We start from the raw sequence: 19,629 nt of genomic DNA on the forward strand, positions 1-19,629 counted from the left end.
TGCCCTCCCCCTTAAGTTGCCTTCAAGATGTAGCTAGAACTCAAGGTGCTGGATGATGAAGCGCCGCTTGGGCTCCTCCGTGCGAGGAGAGCAATTTTCTCAGGTTCCGCAGTGAACTTCACTCCAATTCAATCCATGTTTAATTACATCTTTTTTCTTTTTTTTTTGACAAATTGCCTTTTGGCCACACGTAGCGCTTCCTTCATTTGTGTTCATTCGCTGGCTTCATTTTCTGTCCGGCGTGAGTTTGAGCTCACTGAGCTCGGTCCAAAACTGGAACACTTTGAAGGAGTCATCACAGAGGCGGGATGAAACGCTGGACGAATCTCCCGTCTGGTTTGCTAACCCCCCGTCCCGCCTTGTCCCGCTTTGTCTCGTCCTGTGTAGGTGATCCAACGGCGGGAGGACGGCTCAGTAAGCTTCTTCAGGGCCTGGGAGTCCTACCGCGAGGGATTCGGAAAAATCACCGGGGAACACTGGCTGGGTAAGTGGAAAAATACACATTTTTCTACATCAATAGTAGCAATAACTCCTCCGGGCCCTTAGTCTCCCGTTGGATAAAATGTGTCTCATCTTGTTTTGGTGGCGTTTCGCGGTTATGTCCTGAAGTTTACACTGTGTTGCAGTTTATGGATAACAATGTAAATATAAAGGCCCTTAGTCTCCCTTTGGATAAAATGGCTCTTGCTGAGATGGGAGTAGATCCTCAAGTGCAACATGAAGGCACTCACACAAGAAAAGCATGGCACAAAAGAATGCGTACTGCTGCAGTTTACTGATAACATTCCTCAGCCCTTAGTCTCCTCAGAGATAAAATGGGTTTCAGGCTGAGCACTAAATAAAGTTTTTGTTCTCTGTTATTTGCCAGCAATTTGATGATCCGCTGTCTATATTTTACTGCACTCATTTTTTTGTCTTGCTGTCCGTAGTCTCTTATTGGATAAAATGTGGCTCATGCAGAGAAATAATGAGTTACTAGTTCTCATCTTAATGTGTTCCATTTGAACTGTAGAATTTGACAATGTTGATACTGGAGGATTGTCTTGCCACCCTCAGTCTCCTATTGGATAAAATTTTGCTGGAAAAATACCCAGATATCCTCATCTCCTCCATATTTTGTTAGCAGTATGCCACTCCATAGTCTACTCATAGTTAGAACATAGGAAGCTCCTTCTGCCCTTAGTCTCGTATTAGATAAAATGAAACGCTTATAGGAGATATTCATTTCTTCTATTTTTTGCATGCATTATGAGACTTCACAGTCTACCGTCGGATCAAAGGGTTGGTGTTCTTGCTGCCCTTCGTCTCCTATAAGATAAAAATGAACTCATACTGCAAAATTCCTACAAGCAACCCTCCTCTCCTCCAATTTTTGTTGCAGAATGATACTCCACAGTCCACCCTTGGCCAGAACTGTTGGCTTTTGTGCTGCCCATATTCTCCTCTTGCATAACAAGTTGCCTTTGTCGCAAAATACCCTCAAAATACTGGCCAAAGTCCCTCGGCTTTTCAAATCTTTGCTGGCAGTATGATATTCCACAGTCTACACACTCAGTTTTGTTGTCGTCCATAATCTCCTATTGGATAAAATGTGTCTTTTGCTGGAAAACTCATTTGCTGCCTTAGTTTTTCTCCAATGTTTGCTAGTAGGTCTCTTTTCTTACCTGAATTTAGTCTCCTCTCGCAAAAGCCCTCCAGCCGCAACCTGTCAGATCGGTCGCGGGAGGCGCGGCCAAATTGAGTAACCTCGACCCCCCCACCTCTGCCGCCGCCATCCCTGGATGCAGTCAGTCTACATCAAGCTGTGACTTTCCTCCAACTTGGCCACATGCCTTTCAGACAAGGTCGCTGCCGAGAGAAAAAAAAACAAAACAACAACTTCTAAACTTCACAGTAGAAATACTTCGATGCCAACCTACACACACACACACAAAAGAAATCCCCCCCCTTCCCAAAAAAGCTAATCTTTTGCTGAGATGTTGTTTCCTGAGGAATTCTGGCTCCGGCCTCGGCATTTTAATGAGCTTTCACAGTTGTAACCGTGTTGTTTGTGTGTGCGTGCGCTTCTTTCAATCCTCTCATCTCAGCCGCGCATCACTTTGGAAGAGCAAATGGAGCCTGAAGAAGAAAAAGCGCACGTTTGTCTCGCTGCCGCGCACCGGCGCGGTCAAGGTTCCCGGACGCAAAAGACGTCCTCTCTCATCCGCGCTCCAGATAAAAAGCACTCTCTCCAACACTTTGGGTGCGCGATGCGCCCCCGGGGAGCCGGCCCCTCCCTCGCAAGGCGAAGCGGACATAATGTTTGGAATGGAGTGCGCCAGCCCCGGGGAGATTTCGGGCAAATAGCCGCAAAGTAAAACAACAAGCGAGCGAGGCAAGAAAACGACTCGTTTTGATTGCCGGATGCTTGCGTTGGAAATTAGAATAACGCTCCATTAAGACTATTCAAAATGGGACGAGAACATCACGCATCACTCGAATTTAATACCGAGTAAGCCCTTAATCTCCACTTGGATAATTGTTTCCTTGCTTGGAAATGATTGAGGGAGTCGCTTGTCTTTCTGTTGGTGAACCATATGGTGCGCCACAGTCATTTTTTCGCAATGGTCCGTTGTCTTGCTGCCCTTATTCTCCTTTTGGATAAAATCTCTCATGCTGAGTAAGAATTGACAATGTTCCTAGTACTCTATTGTTTGTGACTTGTGCGATAGCTCACTATCTCCCCTTTGTTGAAATGATCTCTTGTTGCCCTTAGTCTCACATTAAATAACACAGTTCTCTTGCATATATATGATGCTAGCAGATCATTTTTCTTCTCAGTTACTCACCAGTTTGATAGTCCTCATTCTCCACTTTGTTGCGTTTGTCTCTTGTTGCCCATTGAATTAAAGATTTCAGATTTGTAGGAATACAAATCACTCCCATTGTTTGTCACGTTTAATAATCCTCAGTCTCCACTGTTGTAATCGTCACTTGCTGCCCTTAGTCTCCCTTCAGTCAAAATGTGTCTTGTGCATATAAAAATAATGTAGACACTTTCTGCAATATTCGATTTGACTCCAAACTTTGAAGTCCTCCCTTGTATATCTGTATGATACTCCACAGTCTCCAACTGGTTGCTGCCGTCAGTGCTCTTCCTGCCCTTATTCTCCTTTTGGATAAAATTGGGCATATAGAGAACTGGAGGTTAAGATCCTTCATTTTCCTCTGTTTATCAGATTTACATCCCAGACTCTCCATTTTACCGTTTACCTATTTTTACCGTTTTACCTATTGCCCTCAATCTCCAAGTGGAATTAGGTAAATGTCCTTTCCTGTATATTATCCACCATTGAAAAGGTTGGTTTTCTCGGTTCTCTTGGGGGTTTTTCTGTGGGTTTTTTTTTGTTGTTGTTTTTTTCTAGCCAGGCGGTTGTTATTTCTGTGGATGCGAGGCCGCTAAACGGCGCAGCTTGCGATTTTTAAAAACAACACAAACGACGGGAAGCCGAGCGGATCCCGGCAAAAGCACGGCAGGATGTACAGCTTTCCCGCTACGTGTACACACTCGAGCGAGGAGCCAGCAGGCTAGTTCCACTCGGAGCCTTTTGTGGCTCGCCCAGGGTGCGCCATTGTCTCGTCACCCCCGTCATCGATTGCCCTCGGGGCAAAAATGAAAAATGGATTCAGTCTGCGGAGAGAGAACGTCATTGCGGGCTTGCCGCCTCCAGACGAATAATGCTCGCCTGCGTTGTTAGCCCGCCACGTCTGAAGACACGGCCTTCTGTTTTGCTCTACATATTGCACTGCTCTACAAATTGCCTTTTTTCTTTTTTTAGCCGTGGGACCAATCCAGATGTAATAGCTCCAAAATGACGGCGCTAAGATGAAAGATGTCGCCGTTTCGCAACCGTAGACGGGTTATAACACATATGTCGCCTTCGCTTTTTTTTTTTTTCCCCTTCGGGCAGCTTATTTCCTTTGCGTGTAGCTCGACAACTAAATGCTGCTTCATCATTTTTGGTTTGAATTCTTGGCTCTAATTGATCAGAGCCTCGTTGATATTATGTGATATTTATCTTGCTGTCCAGTAGTTTGTTCATTTTTTTCACAAAAAATTGTCAAAATTTTTATTTATTACTGGCAACTACAACTAGACTGAAATAAAACAAAGTAATATGCTTTTTGCAGCGTTAAAACTGTTAAAAATTTGCTAGAAATGGGATCCAAGAATTGGCAAGTAAGCCCAAAATCACCCCCCCCCCAAAAAAATCCTAAAAGAAACTCTGTCTGTATTACAATACTATACAAAATATTGCCCCAAATATTGGTGTAAGAAGTGGGATCCAAGAATCAACAAGTAAGACCAAAATCACCTCCCCCTCCAAAAAATAAAAAATCCTAAAGGAATCTTTTAGTCTTTAATACAATGATATACAAAGTATTACCACAATTATTGGTGTAAGAAGTCGGATCCAAAAATTGACAGGGCCCAAATCACCCCCCCCCCCCCAAAAAAAAAAAAAAAATCCTCAAACAAACTCTGCCTTTATTACAATGATATACAAAGTATTACCACAACTATTGGCGTAAGAAGTGGGATCCAAGAATTGACGGTTAGGGTTAGGGTTTGGGTTAGGGTTTAGGTCGAGACCAAAAACACCTCCCCCTCGTAAATAAAAAAAAAAAAATATCCTAAAGGAAGTTCTCAGTCTTTATTACAATGATATTCAAAGTATTTTGGTGTTAGAAAATGAAAAGTAAAGTCTTTCGGCAAATTTCTCGGACTTTTGACTCCACAAGGCCGTGGTACGACACGTCGGTCGTCTTTGGACGTTTCCTCGCAGTGTTGCCTATTCCCCTTCATCTTCTTCCCGCTCTGCGTCTTATCCGGCCAGTCAAGCCCGACGGCGGACGTAAACACTCGACGAGAATAAATGAGGACAAATGCCTGCGGTGAGCGAAAGTAGCTGACGCGTTAATGGAAAGAGCTCGGAGGGTGCGAGGGAAACAGATTTTCTTGAAAACGTCCACATCAATGCGGCAACCTTCAAGCGCTTTCTGTCGCCGCCGATTCCCCCGATAGTTGGACGCTTCCCTCCGGGGTCCTCAAATTGATAGATAAACTCACCTTGCGAGCCTGCTCACATTTAACGTCGGAATCTATAAAGACGGTGATTTTTGGGGCCGACGCCGAGTGTGAGGTACAGTAAAACGCAAAAAAATTTGACACCTATGTTGGAACCTGAGACAAATACAAAAAACTAAAAATCAAGAGCGCTACTGATCATTTTGCCGATATGCCGTTCGTTATCGCCTTCGGCGCTCGTGCTACATCGTCAGTCCGCCGTTTTTCCGAATCGGACTAAACCGTATTCGTCGCTTCGTCGTTATTTCAAAGACCCTTTCGTCAATGCTTCCTTTTATCGATTGTCAGCCAGTTGAAATGAAAAATTAAATCAGTCCAACGTGAAACATTTGGTGAAAATGGGAAATGAAGTGCAGTGTGTCTATGTAACTACGATTAGAGTTATTCTGGACGACGTTATAGGCAACGAAAACTTATAAAACATTTAAAGCATTATATTTATTCATACAACATCATACAAAATATCTAAATAATGAATAATGATAAACCCTTAAAAAAAACATATGATCACAGTACCGTTGCGATCAGGGGTGCCCAAATACGGCTACGTAACTACGATTAGAGTTATTCTGGACGACGTTTTATGCAACAAAAACTTAAAAAACATTTAAAGCATTATATATATTCATACAACGTCATACAAAAATATCTAAATAATGAATAACGATAACCCTAAAAAAACATATAATCACAGTACCGTTGCGATCAGGGGTGCCCAAATATTTCTATGTAACTACAATTGGATTTATTCTGATGTAGTGTAGATGACGTTATACGCAACAAAAAGTTATAAAACATTTAAAGCATTCAATTTATTCATACAGCATCATACAAAAATATCTAAATAATGAATAAGCGGGTAGATTATGTATAGAACCTACCTTTTATTCGTGCGTAAAAAAAATCCATCCAGGCCAAGTTGCTAGGTGGGATTAGCTTCCCCAAATCCCGTCCAATCAAAAAAAATGTCCTTGACGTCACCGGCGCATTTGTCGGAAAATAGAATGATTTATAAATATAACTATGGTTTATGATTAAATAATAATAATAAAAGCGGATCTGGAGAATTTAGCGAATCTCCACTTTGCTTTAAGTGAAAAAAACAAAGCAAAAAGCGCAGGCATGTACACTGAAGCAGATAGGGCGAATCAGAGACATTTCCCGCCCGTTCGCAAAAATCCGGCTACACGCAGACGACGACTTTGTGTTATTAAAACCAAGCGGCCACTCCGAAGGGTGATATTTGGAAATATGGCAGGCATTTAGTCGCTTGACACGTGCGCACGGGGGACGGAATCAAAGCGAATATTGGCGTCATTACGTGGAGCGCGCTCGGGTTTTGCGGCGGCGCGGCGACCGTGAAAGCCTAATAAGTTGTATTAAGAGTCGTAATGCAGACAAATGTCCTTGATTGGCGGCGGGCAAACAAAACACATGTAAGCCCTTATGGATTGTCATTATCCCAAAAAGCAAAAAATGCTAATGCGCCTACTGGAGTGTTTAATGAGCCAGCTGTACCGAGCGTGAAGCCAGACCTCATCAAATTCATTTGATGCACAACAGCTTTGGCCCGGGGACGTCAGACGTGCGGGCGGATGCTACGGACGGGCTGCCGGCGTGCGGGAAAACGCCCTCGACGCTCGCTGACGTCTCCTTTAGCGCTTCTGACTCAAACGATTGCCGAAGTTGACGACTCCGGGTTGAAAAGTTGCTAAACGTGTGTGTGTGTGTATATATATATATATATATATATATATATATATATATATATATATATATATATATATATATATATATATATATATATAGAGAGAGAGAGAGAGAGAGAGAGAGAGAGAGAGAGAGAGAGAGAGAAATTTTTGTATGTGTGTATATATATATATATATATATATATATATATATATATATATATATATATATATATAGAGAGAGAGAGAGAGAGAAATTTTTGTATGTGTGTGTGTATATACTGTATATATTATTATATATATATATATATATATATATATATATATAGAGAGAGAGAGAGAGAGAGAGGTTTTTGTATGTGTGTGTGTATATATATATATATATATATATATATATATATATATATATATATATATATATATATATATAGAGAGAGAGAGAGAGATGTTTTTGTATGTGTGTGTGTGTATATATATATATATATATATATATATATATATATATATATATATAGAGAGAGAGAGAGAGAGAGAGAGAGAGAGAGAGAGAGAGAGAGAGAGAGAGAGAGAGAGAGAGAAATTTTTGTATGTGTGTGTGTGTATATATATATATATATATATATATATATATATATATATATATATATATATATATATATATATATATACCTGGACTTAAAAAATAAATAAATAAATCAAATTACGTTTTTTTTTTGTTTGACATAGCAGACCCAACATGCAAATTGAAACAATTGTGCGGACAAATCAAATTGAGGCCTGGTATTATATTACAATACGCTACATTACATTCAGTTCCATTCTGTTATGTTATTATTTTACGTTACATTACGCTACGTTATGTTACTACGATTGACTAAAAACAAACGCTGTATTGTTTAACATGTAGCGAGTCTCTCGCAATACCCCCAATTTATTTATCGAGAGTAGAATCATAAAACACACCAAACGCCGACTGTTTGAATTAGACCCTCGCAAGACGTATTTCGCTTTTTTCTTTTTCCCTCAAGACCAACGGATTTCAAGTCCTCGCCCCGGTACGGGATCCTCGCAGTAAAGCGGGCTCTCAACCGGCGGCCCGTCCCGTTCCGGCGTCAACCACTCTCGTATATTATACGGCCGACCTTCCGCCCGGCGCGGCCAATGGGAGCGAGTCCTTCACAGCGGCCGTAAAAGCCGCGGTGGCCGTGCGTGGCGGCTTCCTTTTTAATGGAACACTTTCCCGCGGCGCCCGCGACCCCGCCGACTCTCCTGACGGCTTTATGTCCGCCGCCCAATTGAGACGAGTCTCGTTCGGGTCCCCGGGTCGCGTGTATTCATTTCCATTGGTTGCTACCGCTCATGTCCTGAGGTAATGACTTTTCGCAGGGTTTTTTTTTTTTCCGTCGCTGCAAAGCATCGTTCATCATCGGAATTACAAAGTCGCAGTTACTTTGTTTTAATAAACCGACGCGCTTGAATAATGCGCGTTCTTAATCGGAGGATTTTGTTCGAATAAAAGGATACTTGTGTTAAAGTCACTGCTATTAGTTTGTGTTAATAACCCAAAATTTTCCCAAAGAAATCCCAAGAAATCCCAAGAAAGAAATAACCCAAAGAAATCCCATTTCTTCATGGGAAGCTACTTTTAAAGAAACAGGAAACACGAAAAAAACGGGTTCTTGAAAGGTGAAACATTGACATCACTTTGTATTCTTTGTTGCCACTAGGCGGCGCTCTCTTTGTGATAGGGTAAAGTTAGTAGATGTCTTCAGAACAAGTCATGTTAAATGTGTGAAATTTTGAGACGATGGGATCAGCTAAGCTTTTACCGTTACGGTGAATCATCGGAATTTGCGCTGGCGTATTGGCCACGCCCATTAACGAAACATCGTGAAAACTTTACTTTTAAGTCGCTATTCATTATTTTAGGCTTTTCGGACAAGATTTCAGGTATATCCGCGCTATTGGCGAAACAAAGAACATAAAAACTTTTAAGAAATTGCTATTTTTTTCTTTCACTAGATGGTGCTAGCATGACGATAAAAAATAAGTTTATAGACGTCTTAAGAACTGGACTCATCAAATACATAAAACTTTTATCAGATCGGATTATCTGGGTCGAGTTACAGCAGCTTTTACTTGTACGGTGAATTACCGGATTTTGCCATGCTGTATAAGCCACGCCCATTATACAAAAATAAAAAATGTTGGGCATGAAAGTGTCTTTCAAGCATTTCTGAATCATTTTCAGGTATATTCATTTAACACAGGAGTCAAAAACGTAAAAATAACAATTTTTTGCTGCCACTAGGCGGCGCTAGCACTACGATGAAAAATATGTTCGCTGATGTCTTAAGAAATCAACTTTCATCTAACGTGAAAGACCATAAGATCATCGGGTCAAATTCCAGCCGCTTTTACTGTCACGAAAACGTTTCGTAATTCGCGGTTTCGTATAGGCCACGCCCATGATCGAAACGTCGTAATATGGCAAACTTTAATAATTATAATGAGCACATAATTGGGACACGAGATGAAATAACTCCCTTCAATAACAACCTTCAATAATGACCATTCTTTAAGACCGTCCTGAAGCTTTTCGATAATTCGACGAAAAATCGAAAAAAATCGACGATTTTCGGCACTTTATACTAATAAACTCATAGCTCTTTTTTCTCAAAATAGAGTAAATTCACGCCGCACAAAACAAGACGTCGTTATCGCATCGGATTATTAAAGCAGACGGACTCCCTTTTTTTTGTGTGTTTTTTACAATTGTCCCGTTTCAATAATGAGCAAGGCAAGTATGAGTCATCGTAGCACGCCGTCGCGCACGCACACATACCTTATCAAACGGACCAAAAGGGGACACGCGCGTCTTTCAATCGATTCACTTGGATGGCGAATAGAAGCGGGCGTGACACAAAAGATATGTTGTTTACATTATACAAGGACCTTCCTTTCTCTTGCTTTTTTGCGCCACTTAATCATTTATCCTCGTCCACGGGCTGATGCGCATAATCGCGGCCCCTTTTTACTTACGCTCTTGCCACGCGGGTATTCAAAGGAGAACGTATTTGCACTAAAAAAAAAAGGAGCATTCCGCCAAGCCTGACAGCCCCTGTTTTTCTTATTTAGTATTTTTTTACTCATTTCTTGCACGTGAACTTAGACGTGACTGCTGAAACCCATTTTAGCTTTTTTGCTAACCAAAACAATGGGTTAATTCATATATATATATATATATATATATATATATATATATATATATTATATATATATATATATATATATATATATATATATATATATATATATATATATATATATATATATATATATGTACTTGTATGTTAAGTTATACTGGGCAGGAGTCATTAAAGGAGCCAAGTTGAGCCAACTGCATTGAAATAATGAGCAAGTTGCAGAGATGGAGCAAATTGTGGAAGTGAGGAAAGCAACGGGAAAGGCAAAAAGCAGTTAAGATGATGGAATGGTAGCGGAAAAAAAATAAAAGCGTTTCTTTAAATTACTGTATATTTTATGATCTGAATAAGTGATTTCATAAAGTACAATAATTTTTTTTTCTTCAAATAAACGGTCCCCATTTGGTCCCATGTGAAAGGAGGCTTGACAAGTATCGCATTCATATTTAAACCCGCTGTAATAAAATGACATTTTCTCTATGACATATTTTCCGAAAATGCTTCTATAGATTTCTTTTTGTATGGTTTTTGTCACAGTAGTCCGAACCGCAGGCAATAATTGAGGCTTTTCGTGGCAGGTAATTACCGGCATCCCGTCCCGGCAATCATAAATCGACACGTCTGCTGACGCCTCTGCAAACGCGGGCGCGTTTCATCATAACGCGCCAACGGTTATTTGGACATCTTAGACTTATTGTCAATGTTGAACTACACAACATTAAGAAAAGTATCATATCAATGGAGGGATCCCACATTAGGGGCGCGGCGTTAAATTTCAATCGCTCGAGGGACAGTTTTGCTCAGCTATCCCGTTGCCAAGGTGCGAAATTTTTGGGGAAAAAAATTATATATATATATATATCGTTATGTTATAATACGATTAGCAGTGGCTTCAACATTAGCTGTAGGTAGCACTAGATGCTAGCAGATTTAGTAGCTAGCAGCGCTCACCTGCTCCATATAGGCTGGCGAGATCTTTTGGATTATTTTTCAAAAGATGGAAAACACCCAGTGACAAAAACACCCGTCCTACTGATCATTGTTGCACAAACCAGGCTAGGTTTTGCTAAATTTTGCTGTTTTAGCTAGCAAAAACTGTTCATGTTGATTACGGCTAAATTACATAAATAAAAAGATTCAAGACTTTTATTGTCATATGCATCGTAAATGAAATTCTTTTTCTGTTCATTTCCCCGAGCAGACTACATTCCACACAATAATCAAGTAGGCAATAAAATTATAGGGCAAAAGGGGCAATAATAATGTGATAAAAGGCACTAATACACAAAATGAGGTCTAAAATCTCAGTTTCTTGCAGAAAAATAGTCCAAAAAATGTGATGATTTTCGTTTATTTTGCTTCTTTTTTTATTTGTTGTATAGAGGAAATGCCGTGCCAAAAATAAACAAACTGTTAAAACCAATCTCGTCAACAAAAAGTCGACATCCAAGAATGTTTTTTCTTTTCGTCACAATAGCTGCGGAAACCGATAACGCTTCACTGTCTTTGATATCGCTTCCTAAGTTTTCATCCTTATCTCGTTCCCCAGTGAAATGAGCGTTTTCGCTAGGTCCCCTGTTATTGCTCCAGTTTCTATTGTCATCCAAACACCCGGACATTCACTCGAATTTTCAGTCCGATATCCAAATACCGAAAGATCGGATATAGCGGCAGCCCTCGGCTACTTGCTATGCATAAAACGAAGAGAGAAGAGTGAAAAATCCTGCCACCGATTCCTTTCCCGCCATCAACCTACCCGCATTCACCTGCGGGTGACCCCCAGAGTCGGCGCAGGCCTACGCGGCCCGTGCGCCTCCTTTGCCTTTTGGCTTCTTTGCACGAAGCCTCCCCGCCGCTCACGTATAATTACAAGGCAGCGCCACTTCAAGCCCAGAGCGCTGCTTTCAAGTGTTGCTGGGAAAACGTTTGCCGCAGCCTGCGTGGACCATTTTGTCTGAAAAGAGATTTATCAAGCCGTCTGCTCAATTTATACTCGACGTGAAGTGTTGTAGCACTATTTTGAAAAATAATCCCACTTCGCCCTGATTATTAGTGAAGACGTTTTAAATTCAAAGCTAAGGCTAATGCTAAAGTGAAGGCTAATGCTGCTAAGATGGACTAGCATCAAACTTACCGAAAAAAAATGATCGTATAGCGCTTTGGTTGACTACGTTCTTTTTAAATGCGCTTTATAAATGAAATTTGACTTGATTTGAAATGTTTTGTAACCTGAATTTTTCGTAACCTGAATTTTTCGTAACTAGAGACGTCCGTAAGTAGAGGTACCATTGTAATAATGGATAGTGATCAATTATTAGGGTTCGGGTTATTTTCATGTATTTTTATGACTCTTACGCAACGACGAACATTCATACAAGTATTTTATCTACGTTTTTATTTATATATTTATTCATGTATTTATAAGGAAATTTATACAAACCCTCATTTGCGCTAATATTTGAAAGAAAAAAAAAATCTGTACCCAGCAATGAATGTCTGGATTCTGTAAAGACGTATTAATACGTCTATGGGATTGAATGAGTTCATGGTTGCGCCTAGGGCTGCACAATTAATTGAAATTTAATCGTGATCACGACAATGGCTGCCACGATTAATGAAGCTAATCCTTGGCGATATTTACATTTAAAAAGCCGGCTACCTTACATGTCAAATCAAGCAATTTGTCATCCTACCACCAGGGGGCGACGTTTCCCACATCTCACCCTAATATATTATTTACCAGTGTAAAACAGCGTTGACTTTTTCACCTGTGCTAGCTGTCAATCGAGGCCCATTTTGAAAAATCCCATACATTTGTTTTGAAATGACCAAAAATGTCATTTTGACCACAAATCGATGAAAATTAGTTTCCCATTGGTTTGCACTCAGCAAGTGAGGACCGGTCAACTTCCGAATGGAGCGGCGCGACGGACGTGATTGACAACCGCCGCTCGCGTGCACCCCTGCGAGTGATACGATAGCATGCTAGCGTATCCCGCACGAGCGAGGCCAGACGACTACTATCCCCCTTTGTGATCTATTATTCAGAGAGCACCTAAGTGTTTTCAGTTAAGCCTCCTCCAATCCGCCATTCCGATCCCATCAATTATTCAAGAGCGTCATTCCTGCAGAGGGGGGGGGGGGGGGGGGGCTTCCCGTCCCGCCCCGCTAGGCGAGGCCCCGCGAACGGGCCGAGAGCTCCTGTCGCTCGGCGCAATCACGCCGATTGGTCGGCGGACGCTCCATCTGCTGCAGATTGCAGCGGCGGATGGCAGCTAGCCGCAATTTGCCGCAATTGGCCCGCCATTTCGCTATGTATGAGGGGAGCGGAGAAAAGCGCCCCCCCGCCACCGCCACCCCCCTCCTCCCCCTCCCCTCCACAAAGCCTGAGTGCTTCATTTGATACCTCTCATCGCACGGCTGTTTTGCCCGCACTGCAGCTGGAGTCCGATTTGTTTTGGCTGGGGTGAAGGATGACGGAGCGGAATATACGGATAGCCGGGTAATACGCGGAGATGAGGCCATTAAAGGTTTGATGATTAGGCCGCTCGTGAAAGCGCAGTTGGTCATGCCTGGCCCGGATTCAGAAACTGTAATTAAAATGTAAGTTTTTATTTTTACAACAGTTTTACATTCTGTAATCTCTATGCCATTTCCCTTTATAGTCACAATTCAAAGTTTGCGTTCGATTGTTATTTGCCAGCTTTTACCAGGCGCTCCTATATGAAAAAATATAGAAATTCTAAATACGTCTATGGGACCAAAACAATAACGGCTAACAGCAGCCACCCAATGCTCATTTTCTCATATATATATATATATATATATATATATATATATATATATATATATATATATATATATATATATATATATATATATATTAGTGGAAGATTGTTTTGGAGCTACCTAAACTAGGCCCTGCCTTATTACAGAATTATTAAAAAAAATAACTAAATAGAAAATCCAGAGAAGCCAAGCACAAGTCTTGACTGAGCTTGTTTTGTCTACAGTCTCTCTTAATGATCATTCTCACACATTTCTCATGATGTCGCATTCTTTTTTCCGGGATTCAGACACATAATGAACACAACGGAGTAGGCTGGCCCTCGGGAACGTAATACTCTGATTGGCTAAAAAAAAAAAAAGGAAAAAAAAAAGATTTAGGGAGTTATAGCACCCCCTGTTGCTTCGGGGTGCACGTGACATTCTGCTTCATTCAGATTTTTTTTTTTTCCTTGAAACTTCCAACGCTAACAGCTTAGCCACTTTTGGACACTTTAGTTTTAAGAGATGATGGGCATGTACCGCGCGTGAAAAAAACGTAACAAAAAAATCTCTCTCGGGAGCAGAGATAAGTAGACGCTCGCTGCCCCTATTGTTTCTTCCCTGCAAGTGAGATGGGGATGAAATATTTATGGGACAGCAGGAATGTTGGGTGTTTCAGAAGCTGTCAAAAGGCATGTTCATGTCTTAAACATGACTGCACGCTCATCAGGTCATACTTGAGCACGAGTTGTTTACATTTTTAATCAGTACTAGGTGTTCCTGTAAAAGCTTGTTTAAATATAAAGGATTCAAATGAGCAGTTTTTTTTACTGAATAATTGAATCATTAAATTGAAGATGTTTAGTCATCAAGCATCAGGAAACGATGCGCTCATAAATGTGTTGATTTTTCCCATTTAGGAATTGGAGGGTGGGGATGAAGATCTGATTGGCTGATTCACGGTGCCACGCCCACTTAACTACTTTAAAAAAAAAGAAAAAAATACATCAAGTCTTTCAATATATCTAATGACATTTAAATCAGAAATATGTTTAAAAACACAAATCCGAGATATTGTCTTTGGTGTTCTTAGTCATAAAATTACCGTAATAAAAATGCAAATTTTCAATTTTCCCAAATTTTTGTAACCCCTCACTGCAAAACCTAGGTGAAAATGACCCGTAAATATATTGTTGCTGCAATTGTTAGTTAGCAGGATTAGACACACCCCAAAAAAAATTCTCAAACTTTTTGTTAACATGGCTTCGGGTCAAACTGACCCGGGATGTTTTTATTATGGCAGAAAAATAAACATAACACAAAGGTATAAATCAATTGTTCCCTCGTTACTTAATGAGTGAAGTTCCAAACAAAAAAACATAATTTTGCTTCTGGGTCATAATGACCCATAAAACATTGTAATAAGGCCCCGGGTCAAAGTGACCCAGGGAGCATTTTTTCATTTTTACATTATTCGTGGCAAAATAAGACTTCGCCAACGTTCTAAGAGGCTTTGTAAATTGTGATATTTTAATGACGGCCCGTGCTTAATTAGTGAAGAACATGTCTCAATGTTGCATCAGGAAAAAAACTGCTGGAGGCCTGGATTCTCGTTGCGAATAAACAAATTAAAAAATTAATAAATAATCTTATCAAACGGACATCTTGAAGGCTTTCCTCTAAGTCCTGTTGTCCGGCGTCCTCGTGGCTCGTCGTCTCATCTGCATTCCGGCGGCTCGCCCGCTTTTTTTTTTTCAAGTTCCTTTCATACGAGCCTCTCGAAAAGCAAGGTCAAACCCTCAGGGGGACAAAATGGATGTAAGTGTCCAAGCGCTTACAAGTAGGCCTCATCTCGGACCTGTCATTCGTGTCATGTTCATGGTCCTGTTCCAGCGGAACGCCGATTCGTCTGCTTGTTTTCAGACGTGCGGCCACCATATGTGACGTTCTCAGATCTGACAAGCTTGAATGGAACCGAAAAATTCTGAAATTCCGCTTTGAAGAGAAAAATCACACCACTAGAAACAGCTGAGGGGCCAAGATGAAAAAAAATCACGTTCGAAAAATCTTACGGGACGCCGTAAAAAAAATCCTTATTTTTCGCTAACAAGACTAGCTTGCGTTTACATATATATTTGTATAAACAAATTTGAAGCATTGTATTTAGCTTTTGTCCCAAGACAGCAAGCAGGTTAGCTCCCAAAACCATCATATCAAGTTGTAGTAGGCTATCGCTAACTGCTTTCCATGTTTGGTCATGTGACATTTCACGTCTAGTGGCTTGTTCAATGAGTTTTGCTTGTTAATAGATATAATACTCAAGAGTTGTAAACTAGGATAGCGTGCTAAGTAAGAAAGCTAGCTTTGTACTTATATAAAATCCCTCAAGCTAACAATGCTAATTAGGTGCTTCAAGTAGCAACTAGTATTTATTTAAAATTTCAGTAAAAAATAGCTATCAGGCAACGTATAGTCCTCTAAGCTAATTAGTTGAATGCCTTTGTTCTCATTTTTTAGCAGGTATACAACACTCGGAAATGAAAAACAAAACATGCTAAGCTAGCAGATAGCAAGGTGCTATTTTCTGCAACGTTTGTGTTGTGTCTGATCTTTTTGAGTGATTATAATGGTGCGTACGAAGCTAGCTAACAAACACGCGGCGGCATAGTCAGCTGATTAATCTAAAATAGCCTTGTAAGCTAACAAAGCTAACGATGAGTTCCTGCATGCAACTTTTGAAAGATCGTAGTAATAAACAGAAACCGAAGTTAATTGATAACCCCGCGCCTTTGGCGGCTACAAACACGTAACTTTCCTGGCGGAGGTATCGAAATAAACAGGCACACCCCCATCCATCATCCTGGTGAATGGCGTCGTCACGGCAGACATTTTTTACTGCCCCCTCAGTGTTAAATTACCCGCGCGTGAATTATTCTGGCCGCAATGTTTAATGCACGACGTCGTGTGCGACTGCGGCGACGCGGGAGCAAAATGATCGCGTGGGCTGGTGACGGTGTGATAAAATCAAAGTATAAATCTACTGGCGTGATGCTAAATCATCATCAGAAACTGCCAATTAGCATGACACCCACCCTTCGCTGAGGAAGATCTACCCGCCGGGGAATCGGCAGAGGCGGCGGGATGTAATATAGTACGAGCAGAGATGGTGAAAATACTTTGAATAAAAGTATAAGTACAGTAAAAGTAAAAGTATAAAAAGATTCCGGTCAAACTGATTCGAATCTTTTACCGTCAGCCGCAAACGCTCGTCAAATTTTACCATTGACCGGAAATGATTTGCTCGACAATCAATGACAACCAATTTTTCGGCAGGGTATTTCCAGCTACCTCTGCGTGCGTTATCTCCATACTCAAGGAAAACGCAGATGTTACCCGAGTACTTTTACTGTACTCCCGACTAGCGGGTTACAAGCGGCGCACTTGTTTCTCCGGCTCGTAGATGGCTACGAGCTGACACCGTCGGCGTCAACAAGCAAGCGAGCGTGCCGGCGTTCATTCATTTGGAATGAGCGCTGGGAGGTAACGAAGGCCGAGTGACAGCTGGCGGGAGCGGAAGAGCAGAAGGAGGCAGGAGTTGGGAAGGAGTCGAGCGGAGTTCAGCGAGAACTGAGCGCGGTCCGACACTGGCCTCGCTTTATTTAGCGGAAATGAGTCTCTGAAGTCGAGTTCTGCAAAGTAATTGCGTAAGGAATCCTTGCAGGGTCGGTTCATAAAGTTTCAGCGCCGGTCTTAGTCTGAATGATCTGGTTTTCGTTCCGAATCAGGTTGTATTGAGACTGGCATGAACTGAGTGGTATGGTTGGGGACTATGAAGTCCTCAAAAGTTTGGTGTCTTTTTCAGGGAAGTCTTGAGATTTGCAGTAAGCACCCCTGACTTTTGTCTTGGTCCACGGTCCTTGTTTGGTCTGTTAAAGTCGTTTAGTTTATATGTGAGTCCTGCTCCATATGGCTATGATTCATTGGTCATGTTTTTTTTCTACTCTCGTCTTCAGTTTATGAGGCTTGGTCTGTGTGATTTGGTCTTTGTTGGGGACTGTAAAGTCCTCAAAAGTTGGATTTCTTGTGTGGGGAATTCTTGAGCATTTCCCCTGGTCTCAGTCTTGGTACATGGTCCTTGTTTGGTCTGTCAAAGTCTTTTAGCTGTTTAGTTTTAGAATTAGTCCTGGTCCACATGGTTATGCTCCATAGACCTGGTCATGTTTATCTCCGTTCTCAACTTCAATTCATCAGTCTTTGTCTGTATGATCTGGTCTATGTTCCTGATCTGGTCAGGTTGAGTTTAGCCTTATTTGAGTGGCATAGTTTGGTACCGTGAAGTATTTGTTTTGCTTTTAGTTTGCTTTCTCAGTCAGGGTTATTTTAAACTCTGCATCAAGTAATTCTGACCTCAGTCATGGTCCGTAGTCTTTGTTAATCAATTAGTCTTTTAACTGTTGTGTTCAGTTTTTAAATGAACTGGTGTAGGAAGCCACCTGGGGTTCATACAGTCCATAGTCCTGGTCATTTTTATTTCTGTCTTGTATTTCTGTTTTTGGTAAATGGTCCTTGTTTGGTTAACAACTGTCTTAACAGGAGTCTCGTTGAGTTCTTATGAGCCATAGTTCCGGCCTTGTCTATTTCCTGACATTTTTTGCAAGAGGGAGTCACTGGAGATTCTTTTCCTCACACACTACAGGAACTCCGATCTTCACGAGAAAGAATCGCCGAGTAGTTTTGAATGGACCTTGGATTGTTTAATGACAGGAAGCAATCTGAGGTCTACGATCTTTGGTCTGGTCCGTAACCAGTCTTGCCTTGTTTACGGGTGCGGATCGTTCGGTTTAAGAAGGGGCAACGTAATATACAATTACATTAGCGACAAAATGTTTGTCCACGCGTTTGTACACTTTCAGGTCAACATCAATATCATTGTATATACAACATGAAACAATGAAAGCAAATGCCTTCTCTTCTATGCAAATTTTTTCTATGCGGATCCGAACAAAAGGCACAAACAGCTCCCTCGGATAATGTGACCATTTAGGATGCTTTAGTGCCAATTGTACCGACGCCATCATCACAGAACACAAAGCAACGGGTCATTATCGGCGAGTAATTTGCTGATTGCTTTTAAAGATCAAAACAACGACCGCTCCATAAAAGGACCCCTCTGACACGGTTGACCCACGGTATCTAACGCTATCATTAAGCTCAGATTGAGGCACCTCCCACCCCCGCCACTGAACGGATCCGCAAGTTCTGCTCTCAAATCAGCAGCTGTATGAATAATGTACTGCGAGAATGTCAAATGTTTCAAAAACCACGCAAGGGGGGCTAATGAGGGCGCTTTGGGCGAAGTGAACAAACATTCCCGTGGTAATTATTCCCGAGTTAGACTCCGCCCGGGGAGGGAGCAAGAGAACGGGAGCGTTCCCCTTCCCGCGCTCGTCAAAGTCCCGTGACGGGATCGAGATGTTTGTCGGTCGACTTTGAGGTGGCCTTATATCAAACAGCGCGATATACCGGTAGCGCCCTCCCGTCAGGAAGCGTCCCCTGGCAGCTTTAAAGGGGATAAGCGACGGGCGGTCGGGTTGGTGGGGGTCCTTCATCGCTCTTTGCGAAAAGAAGCCTTAGAAGAAAAAGCCAGATGTGACAGAATCAGACAATTATTTCCTTTCTTTCTTTGTGCCGCCAAATGTCACCGTCGCCTTCGGGAACAGGGGCGTCGACGCTGGCGGCGGGGGGGGGGTCTTAGGGTGTCACAGTTCAGCACACACCTGTCTCTGTTCTATTCTTCTAACCTTTTGATGTCGGCTTCGCCCGCCACGACGATGTCGG

At 41.6% G+C, this 19,629-nt stretch overlaps 1 protein-coding gene across 2 annotated transcripts in view; it reads left to right on the plus strand.

Moving 5' to 3' along the window:
• The window catches only part of fibcd1b (fibrinogen C domain containing 1b), a 95,111-nt gene that overhangs the window by 62,539 nt on the left and 12,943 nt on the right, over positions 1-19,629 (plus strand). For both annotated transcript variants that reach the window (XM_088435562.1, XM_088435563.1), the window contains one exon: positions 388-484. In XM_088435562.1, coding sequence (XP_088291688.1) covers positions 388-484 — 97 coding nt within the window. The remainder of the gene's footprint in view (positions 1-387; positions 485-19,629) is intronic.

Source organism: Hippichthys cyanospilos, chromosome 15 (assembly GCF_059441005.1).
Source record: "Hippichthys cyanospilos isolate Australia breed blue-spotted pipefish chromosome 15, RoL_Hcya_1.0, whole genome shotgun sequence".
Classification (NCBI taxonomy): Eukaryota; Metazoa; Chordata; class Actinopteri; order Syngnathiformes; family Syngnathidae; genus Hippichthys; species Hippichthys cyanospilos.